This window comes from Apis dorsata, unplaced genomic scaffold, assembly GCF_000469605.1.
Source record: "Apis dorsata unplaced genomic scaffold, Apis dorsata 1.3 scaffold_176, whole genome shotgun sequence".
Lineage (NCBI taxonomy): Eukaryota > Metazoa > Arthropoda > Insecta > Hymenoptera > Apidae > Apis > Apis dorsata.
Window position 1 is genome coordinate 227,419 of NW_006263463.1, and position 10,733 is coordinate 238,151.

Here is a 10,733-nt window from a genome sequence, read left to right on the forward strand (position 1 = left end):
GTTTGAGGAGGAGGAAGAAGAAGAAGAAGAAGAAGAAGAAGAAGAAAGTGATCTCGTCGGGAAAGCGGCGCGGCGTGTTTCCAGTCAGCGTTTCCTTCCATCGTGCCAACTTCCGGTACCGGAGCCTCGTCTCGACTTATCGCCATCTTACTTCGCTTCGAGCGAGTTGGCGCCGAGACGACGAATGTCTCCGAGGAATGAACGTGGTTCGATATGGTTTGAGGTTGAGGGAATTGTTGTTGCTCGAGGACGATGTTTTTCGATCGGAGATTTATTTTATTTTTCAGGGTAAGAGGATCGTTCGTATGCATTGGACGACGAGTTATTTTCGTATAAATTATTATGCAAGAATGGTAATTATCTTATTGGGGCGATTTTGGAAATGAATAAATGAATTGGTATACGTGAATTTTGGTTAAGATTTATTTATTATTAAGTTGACAAGTCTTATGTCGTGTTAATGTTTCATGAAAAATTTAATTGGGTACAATTTAATGAATGAATCTGTTTTATTTTTCTCCTTAGAATCGATTTTAAGACATCTTATAAATACATCGTCACTTTATATATTGATTATGTATATTTCACGTTAAGAAAATTTAAGAACATTGAATATCGGTCGTTTAAATCAAGTGATATTTTCTTTAATATTTTTATTCTTTATATAAAATATATTTATAAAATTCTTCAAAAAATTTAAGTACGTATCATTGAACGATATATTTATTTTATTTAATTTTTTATTAATTTTAAATTAAATAGAAAAGATGAAAACTTGTTATCTGTATATCTGGAAATAAAAAGTTTTATTTAAGAAAGAAAAAGGATAATTGTATATTTTTTATGCAGCAATATATAAAAGTATAAAAAATTCATTTTAAAAAATATTTCATTTTATAGGACGTTGTATTCCATCTTCATTTCAAAATTTCTTCCCTCTTTCGTGGGACGTTGCTTCGTTACGAAAATATTACATGAAATTATGGCCAAATTACGAAACAACTTTTCAAAAATCGAACTATCACTCATATTAAACTCGAAGAATTAAAAAGAAATTCATTTATGGATTCATTTTTATTATTATTATTTTCTATTCGTGAACACCTACAATAAAAATAAAATATTCAGAATGTAAATCCAATTTCTATTGGATTATAGAAATTGTATTTCTTGAAATGCTCAATAACGAAGTATCTGTTGTTTATTTCAGCAGATCGAAATAACATGTACATCAATAAATTTATTTTTCTCTCTTAGTGCGTTTCAAATTTGATTCTATTTCAATTTTTACAAATATTTAATAATCCAAAAATTTATTTTTCCGTCATTCTGTATGAATAATTAATACAAAATAATTTTTATATTATTTAATATATACGAAGATTAACACGAACATGATGGAAAAATGGAAAGGAGAAGAAAAAAGAAACGAAACTTCGATCGAAAATCCTCCAAGGAATCCAATTTTTTTTAATTCCATTCTTGGATTATTATATCTTCGAATTCTCGATATCGTTCATCAAATTCGACGTTACTTTAATCCGTTTCCACGTAACAAGCTCCGTTCGAGTGCTCTCGAAATAGAGAGCAAGGACATCGGTGCAAAATGATCCACCACCCTCCCCCCATAAAAAGCATTCAATAGTGGAGAGTTTAATTGATATCAAAGGGAGAAAGAAGAAGAAGAAGAAGAAGAGGCTTTCGCTCGATTAGCCAGCGCAACTTGCCTGGTTTAACTAATCTTAATTTGTCAAGATCTCCTGGAAACGTTCTTTCAAACGTTTCCTCCTCGCCTTCCGCCCTTTCTTCCTTCGATCTTCACGGAGTTATGTCGCTGAACTGAAAAGGGAAAGAAGTTTTTCTCCTGTGAAACGCGACATGGAAGGTCGAGGGGAATAACAGTGTCACGTAGCTAAGCTGGATCGAGAATTCTCGCGATTCTACCAGAGTCTCTCTTGGAACGGATTGTCTTTGGAAATGGAGGGGATCGCTCTTTAATCTCTCGTTTATTTACGCTGGAATTGGTGAAAGAGAGCGAAGAAAGAAAAGAAAAAGAAGAAAAAAAAGAAACAAGTTTGAATATTCGTGTAATTTTAAAAATCTGGAGGAGGCACTTAAGAGAAAATTGAAATTTAAAAATTCGAATGTTATTAAAGTAGCTTGTTAGATGTAAAGAGTCCATCGTTTCTTTCTATATAAATATATTTTTTAAAAAAAGTACGTCGAGTAATTAATGTATCTCTTATACTGTTTAATTGGAAATGGATAAATAAAGGCGATATCTTAATTTTTCTGGATTTTGAAATCAAATGAAATCCAGGTTGTTCAGAAATCGAGGAAATTGCATTGATTAATATCGTGAAAGTAAAGTGGAGCTTTTAATATTGAAAAGATTGAGAGAAAATAGATTTTTAAAATAAATAAGTGGAAATGAATATTTTTATTTTTTCGAGTGATACGAGGATTTTGCGAATTAAGTTTTCTTTTAAAATAATATTTCAAATATGTATGTAATATTTTCATACTAATTCATACGAAATAATAATATTTCGAATAAGATTCTAACGATTTTTAAACATTTTTAATTTTTCCATCGAAACTTGTTTCTTCTTCTTTTCCATATCGTAAAATAACAAGTAATATTTATTTACTAAAATATCCTAAACTATTTCAAATTTTCCTCAAATATTTTGTATATTCGCAATAACCATAAAGAAATTAATATTCTTTCAATAAAACGTAGATGCACGACATCGTTCATTTTAATAGAGATATAAATTGTTTCTAAATTTTCTTTATCAATTTCCTTACTTTTTTTAATCATAAACATTCTGACTTTTTTGGAACGAGATTTTTGGAGAAAACATGAAACATTGCGTGTCCTCGTTGCAATGGTGGAGAAACTTGCTTACAGGGATTGCCTGTAATTGATTGTTCATGCAGACATGGGAAAGCAGGAAGAGCTTGACAGTGAAATGATCGAAAGACTTTCACCTTGCACTGTTCATGACGACGTTGGTCGTATTACAGATCGTTAAACCAAGATCATTTTAACAAACGATCTACGTGCAGGCGATGTTTTGCGCAATTATTTGATTAAATCTTTCATCCATTACGGAAAGAAAAGAGAAATAAAATTTCTTTTGAACAAAGATAGGTGATTATTATCTTTATTTTTCTTACGAATGATCAAATACGTAACATCATTCGCATGCACAAAATTCAGTAATTGTTTTATATCGAAGAGATGAGAAAAAAATTTGTGAAGACAGATTATGTATTATATATATTGCTTTCACGATCTATCATTGTATTGATGAAACGTTGAAGATAAGCCAAAAAAATTGTCAAGTAACATCAATTAAATATTTTAATTCACAGTCGTAATTTCACTTCGATTAATACTATTTTCAAAATGGTTACTTGAGAAGTTTTACTTACTAAGAAAAGAATTTGAAAATTTTATTCTCAATCATTCAATTTTTGTGATTGAAAATTGACTGAATATTTCAAAAATAAGTATCATTGTTGTTCATGTAATATCGTTACGATACGAAATTGCTATCACGTTGGTTAATACAGACAAGGAAAGGACTCATTTGACACAGTAGCTGAAACATAAATGATTCGATTGATACAACGACAGAGATAATCATAATTGAATAGAATAATTAACAGAAGTGTTAATTATTGTGCATTATCGTCGAACAGTTGGGACAGATGCAGATGCTAATAATAACGTCGATCAACAATCAAAAGATGTTTTAACTTCGATTGAATTTTGTAAAATTGATGTATATATATTTCATCTGTCTACGATTATTTTATCAACACTAAACCGAAATGTATATACGATTAAATATAAATATTGCTATAAGCCAAATATTAATCTCGCTAAAAACACTTGCAAAAATCGTTAATAAAAAATCTAGAATCCATCAATTTGACGTAATCCCATTGTCGACAGATAAAAAAATAAAATCTACGAAATTCGATCAAAAAATTTCTTTTTTTCGAGGCCACAAATCGTTGACCATTGCGAACAATCTTTGAAACAAAAGCCAATATTAATTTATTAATCAAAAGCGCTTTACCTTTAATAATAAATCGAAAAATTTGAATCTTCCCGATTTCAATATCGAGACAAATGAAAAAAAAAAAAAAAAATGAAATTTTCCAAATCTAGTCGAATTTGCCTAAACCTCTTTTCGAGAAAAATAATTATAGAGTGTAATTCGAAATGGCAATAAATAATTGGACGGAATAATTGGATAGGGGAGTGCATCAATATTTCGAACGGTGTGAACTGTTAATAATCCAATTTATCCGGAAATCCACTTCTGCAAGACAAAGTTGTTTCTGTAAATACCGTAACCGCGAAATCCACCACGCCACGAAAGCGGTTGTGGAAAGGGAGTGGATATAATCGAAGTACAATTCTCTCCCATCGTAGCGGAAATGAAGTGGTTATGGTGGCGCCACTACGGTTTCAGATATTAATTAGCGCTTCCTGGTAATTCAATATGGCGGCAGTTTTTATAATGGGGGAAGAAGAAGGAATACACTTGGCAAATGTAATTTTTAATATCGGGATTGTTAGTTGCGTGGAACGCGATGAATTTTTACGGAGGGTGTAATAATAGGTAATATTACATTCTTGTCGCGCTCCAATTGCCTTGGTGAAAGAGAGGAAAGGATACGGAGGAAAGAAGAAAAATTAGTTTATAATTTTAATTTTTATCGTTTAAGGGTAAAGAGAAGATCGAGCTACGATAACCTTTTTCTTTTTTTAATAAGTTTAAATTATCGATTAATAATTTGCATAATTTGGTACTAATGGATCGAGGTGATCCATCAATGATGGAAGAGGAATATTTGATAGGAAATTTTAATAATGTGATTGTTTCCTTTTTATGCTGATTTAAACTGATTTTTTAATTTTATTTTTTAATTATTTAATTAAATGAAATAATATTCTTATCATAAATAAAATTTTTCATTGAAAAATCGCAACATTGCAAATATTAACTTCCTCGAAATATTATTTCTTTAAAAAAAAAAGAAAAAAGAGTTTTGTATCTCAGACGTGATTCATGACAAGTCATTTATTTCTTTCTATATATAATCGTACAAAAGAACTATTGATTTACAAATTGAAGCGCAATTATTAATTTTTTTAAATCTATAAGTCCATTACTCATTTCCCTTTACATCACATACATTCGTTAAATTTATTATTCTAAACTGTATACTTCGAAGAAGATTGGAATTCGTAAGATTACTAGATACTAAGATTCGTACGTAAAAAAACTTCAACTTGATAACAACGAAATAAAATTAATCATTTTCCAAGCAAATCATTCATTTCTCAGATATACCAATAAACAATTAAAAAAAAAAAAAAAGACACGATCCTCAATCAAAAGAGAATGAAACTTTTAATTATATATCTATATAAATATAAATTATATAAATATATATATATATATTATATTATAATTATATAATTAAATATATATATAATTATATATTTTAATTATATTTAATATAAATAATTAATTATAATCCAGAGAATCAAAGTATCGCGAATCTAAATTCACGATAAAATCCACGATTGACCGCCCCTATTTTTAGAAGTTTTTCAATCACTTTTATCATTCACGCAGCCGGAAGAAATGCTATTTGCTAGATTGTGCAACGCTTACGACAAACGTATCTCGTGGCAGTGGTATCGGTGTAAGAGTAATTGCTTCCAATTTATTACATCGTCCATGAGGACTTCGAGTCCGCAGATAGAAACGTCGATTAATACGTGTCACCGTTCTATCAACCGAGGCGCACGATGACGTGCACGATCGTAACCGGAAGCCAAATGTATCGAATCGATCATCCTACGACAAAGACGGACTATTCGTATCTCGTTTATTAATATAAACGGGGGATAAAATATATATATCCTCGCTTAATTTCACACCGAATCATCAACAACATTGACGTAATAATAATAATAAGTAATTAGTAATTAAAATAGCAATAGGCGAAACATCATACATCGTTGTCGATAAAATCAATATTAATTTTCCAGGAAATACATATATATATTAAGTAACGAGAAATTTCAATGGTTTTATTAATATTTTCCGGCTTGGGAAGGAAGAATAATAAGAAAGAAGTAAAACATAATTTCTAACATCGAATAAATTTTCCTCGCAAGACCTGATATTTTATTTCACGTCATTGCAGCGATACCTAAACGCGAGGAGAGTTCGCAAAGTTGGGAGGGAAGGTTAAATCTGCTGGATCAGAAACAATCGATCGTGGCACCGTTTCGACGGTATACATAAAATCAGGCGATAAAAACAAACGAATTGTGCAGCTGAGAGAATCCGCTGACTTTTACTAGCTCCATCCTTACGAACGACTTACCGTTATGGCCAAGGAACGCGTCTCTCTCCATCGATCTCTCTTTATCGCGTTACTCTTCCTCTTAACTCCTTTGTGTATATACATATATATATACACACATGTACATCTCTTTCTCTCTGCTTCCTCGAACAATTCCAACTAAAAAGAATCATGGTACCACGATCCTCTTGCTATTAAAAGAGAATTGAACGATACTTGTTCGATCGTTTCGAAAATAAAGTTCATATCATCGAAAGGAGGTATACCCGAGAGAATTGAAACAGGGACGAGAGCTTCGACATAATAAGGATATGCGAAATATCCTTAAGATCAGAGGCAGGCGCAATCGATTCGAACTGGAAAATTGCTCGAAAATCGGGGAAGGAAGAATATCGGTGCAACGCCTCGAATCATTTCTTCGATTCCCTTAACGATACACGCGGCTGAATCGATAATCCAGCTTCCAATTTCGCATCTCCGTGGTCACAGGAGACACGGATCGAGTTCGCCTCTCGTGGGACAGATCCAGATCTATCCGGTTTGATTGATGGGGCGCGTGAAATAGGGGGTGGGATGGAAACGTAAAGGACGAGGGAGGTTCTTTTTCTTTCTTTTTTTTTTTTTCGATTTAGCGTGGAATAATCGGCACGGTTTCAATGTCAGCTTGCTTCGAGAAAGTCGATCAGCCGATTCTTCGCGCTGTTTGCAGGGGGATCCTCTCGGATTACACGCGGAACACGAAAAACGCTTATTACCATGCAAATGTATTCTTGCTTCCGTTCGCCTGATTTTAAACTTGTCACAGATTCTCTCCTCTTTTCTCCACCCCCTGCCTCCTACCTTTTTATATCTTATATCATCCGCTTTTGAAGAGGAATTATACCGGCTGGTAAACGAAATTTTTATTAAAAATGTATACTAAAGAAATGAATGGATTGACCGAGTTTTAAGAGGAGGAAAAAGGAATTGATAGGATTGAATCTTTAGAATTATAATATTGTATTTGTATGTAGCTCATAAAAAGCACACATTTACTTTTGTTATTGGTTATAGTTTGTTATTGAAAATATTTTGACGAGAATCCAACGAGAAGAATTGAAATTAACTCGATATAATATGTATCGTTTGAAGAAAAGAAGAAGAAAATAGAACAGAGGAACCTTCGTACTTTTTCTTTTCTTTCTTATTACGATGGATACCATTCTGTTTCTCGAGAGATGAACAAGATAGCAAGAAAGAAAGTCTGATTTCTGCGAATAGCATGTCAATATTAATCGTTTCTTTCGTGTAAAAGACATTTAAACGTTATTCTATTATTTCACTCGATTTCATATAAAACACGCCAATTTTTAAAAAAAAAATATCCCTTCTCATCCAACGGGAAAATGAATCCGACGACGAAAATATTAATCGAGATCGATCGTTCTTTATTCGAGTTTCGAGTTTTCAAAAAAAAGAAAAAAAAAGAAAGAAAGTGATCCGACTCACCTGGTCGACGATCTCCGTCAGGTCGTGCAGACTTATGTTGTAAATGGCGTTCCTGGAACAAAGGGAAAAAGAAACGTTAAGTCCTCGTCTCGTAAATCCTTCGCCTAATCTTTCCGCGCATTCTTTCGCCTGTTCGCACGATTTCGAGTGGGGATAAGCATTAGTAATTACGACAAGCTTGATGGAAGAACGGGGAGGGGAAAAATGGGGAGAGGGGGGGAGAAAAGCGCTCGAATGCTTCTCGCGAAACGAATAAACATTCGGCCCACGTTTAATCTCTTTTCGCTTTCTTTACAAGCCGAACGTTTGGAAAGGAGATGTCGCCCGATTTTGATTAAATTTCCATTTGTTTGATATCTTTCATCTTCATGTTTTTCGAGATCTTCCTGCGTTTGCCAAAAATTTTACGGTTCGTTCGAAATGATGGTGATTATCGATCGTTTGGAATAAGAGAAAGATATTTAATTGGTTACTTTTTTCTTTTTTTCAGAATTCGAGAAAGCTAAACTTTTAAAATATTTAAAAAAAGATTCTTCGATACGAAAATGAAACGAAAATAAAATCAAAAAGGAAAATTAAAATTCGACGAAAATATATTTACTTTAAATAATAAAATTAAACAAATTTAAGTTAACGTATAGTATATATCACGGGAATAGATCATTATAATCACAAAATATATTATTCATAAATGAAATTCGAATTTTTTGCGTAAAAATCGTGAGAAGAAATTAAAATTTTTGTCCTCAAAATCCACTCAGAAAATAGAGGGAGCCATCCCATTGAAGTCGCTTTTTGAATTATCCCGATATCTCAATCGGTTGCCGAGATATAAGGATTCAAAGTGTCCATAGCGCTTAAGACGGTACAAAAATTATGAATGGGGCCGCGACCCACTGACCTACTTATTTTTCCTGGAAATGCGTACTATGCATTTCTAGGAATCGCGTCTGCCGTTTGTCTGCAGTTTGGGATAGGTCAGCGAGACGAGGCGCGAGCGAGAGGTCCGAATAAGCGATAAGGACGGAGATAGTAAACGATTAAAAATTACCTTTTGCTTTACACGACGATATCTCCGGAACCGGAAGTCGTATCGGGATAAATGAAAAAGCGTTTTAAAGGGCAAGGTTCCGCGCTTCCAATGATCTTTCATTCGTTGACCGGAAGTTATTATTTACAAAGTTATGGCGGTTCAAAGTTTTCTTAATTTTAATACGGTTTAATCGAGTTTTAAGATAAAATACACGATATACAAGAATAATTTGTTTTTGAACACGTATTATTAACAATGATTCACGATTTAAAAGTTATTTCTCTTGCTCGAAATAAGTTGGATTGTCATATCTGTTTGTGAATATAGTAACATTAATTAAGTGTTTGCGATCTGTTTATTTATAATTGTTTACTTTACAAAATAGTGATTCTAAATTTATTTAAATTGTGATTTTCTTTATATAAATTTTTATACAGATAAACTTCATTAAGAAAAATTTATATGAATTTTATTAATAAAAACAACAATTGTTTCATATTCATATTGTGTTAATATTGTTTTTTTATAAATAGCTTCTTATTAAATAAAACTATAACAATAATATTATTGCAAGATAAATCAATCAAACTATGATAATTAATAACATAAATAAATCAGAGTGGAACAGAATAACATTGTATCATAATTAAGTATATAATTATGATTTCTGTTTATCAAATATAGTGAGTTATGACATTCCATTCTGTGATGGAATATCAGGGATCGATTTCATCATAGCAAAAGGATTAATCATAGGTTTTGAAAATTGAGAAAATATGATCCATATATTTTCACGTAGACATATCTGGAAATAAATTTTCAAAAAGCGTAAATTTTTTTTTGATTATTTCCAATTTTAATAATCTAAACTGCTATTTAAGAAACAAATTCACACTGAAATCATTTATAACTCAATCTTAAACTTTTTTACAAACTTTTTTATCAAAGTCTATTCTTATCTATTATGTACAATATACGTGATTTTGACAGCTTTATAAATATGCTTTATAAATGAAAAAAATAAATTACAAATTATATATCTGGAAGAATTCTCCGAATAAAATATTTCAATATTCACAATTTGTTAAAACTGTTTTACGAATCTTTTAACTTTAACAATATTTAATTTCAACAATCCCCGACATTTTTCACTTTTAATATTGATTCAACCGTGCTTCTTTTTTTTATCATCGTCACACACAAGTTAATAAGTTCTCCTACTAAATTGATTAAGCTGAATATTAAGTTGGCCCAAGTATTAAGCTGTCCCTGATGTATCGCCTTTAATGCGTCACACGTAGCACAACATGGAAACTTTGCTCGCCCCTGTTCCATTGTAATTAGTTTATTTAATCGCGACAAAGCCGTCGCCACTTATCCTTAATGATCCAATCAATCGCTAACAATCTTTGAGATTCGTGAAACTTAATCCTCATCATAGTTCTAGCACAATGTAGATACGAGAATCGGTGCAACTAAGTGTAACGCAAAGTTCCACTTTCCAGAAGACAATTAAAAAGACAATATTTAATAATGCATTTAATCCCGTGTTTCATCATAATATTATTTAACGAGAAATATATTATTCGTGCACGAAAAATTATCATCACAATCATCTGTACAATATTATACAGTAAATTGTAGAAACATGGAGAAATTCGTGTACCATTGAATCGCACTTTACCTGCACGCCGCGCGTGATGTATTTGTTTCCATCGTTAATTGCTGTCAGAAGATGTTCGCACAAAAAAAAAAGACTCGAGGAAAAATACGCAGAAGGATAAAAGTTATTTTTTTTTTTTTTTTT

General features: G+C 31.7%; 1 protein-coding gene across 2 annotated transcripts in view; it reads right to left on the reverse strand.

Annotated features, from left to right (window-relative positions):
* LOC102678294 (semaphorin-1A-like) overlaps window positions 1–10,733 on the reverse strand; it is a 399,280-nt gene that overhangs the window by 224,425 nt on the left and 164,122 nt on the right. For both annotated transcript variants that reach the window (XM_031509822.1, XM_006614361.2), the window contains exon 4: window positions 7,894–7,945. In XM_031509822.1, coding sequence (XP_031365682.1) covers window positions 7,894–7,945 — 52 coding nt within the window. The remainder of the gene's footprint in view (window positions 1–7,893; window positions 7,946–10,733) is intronic.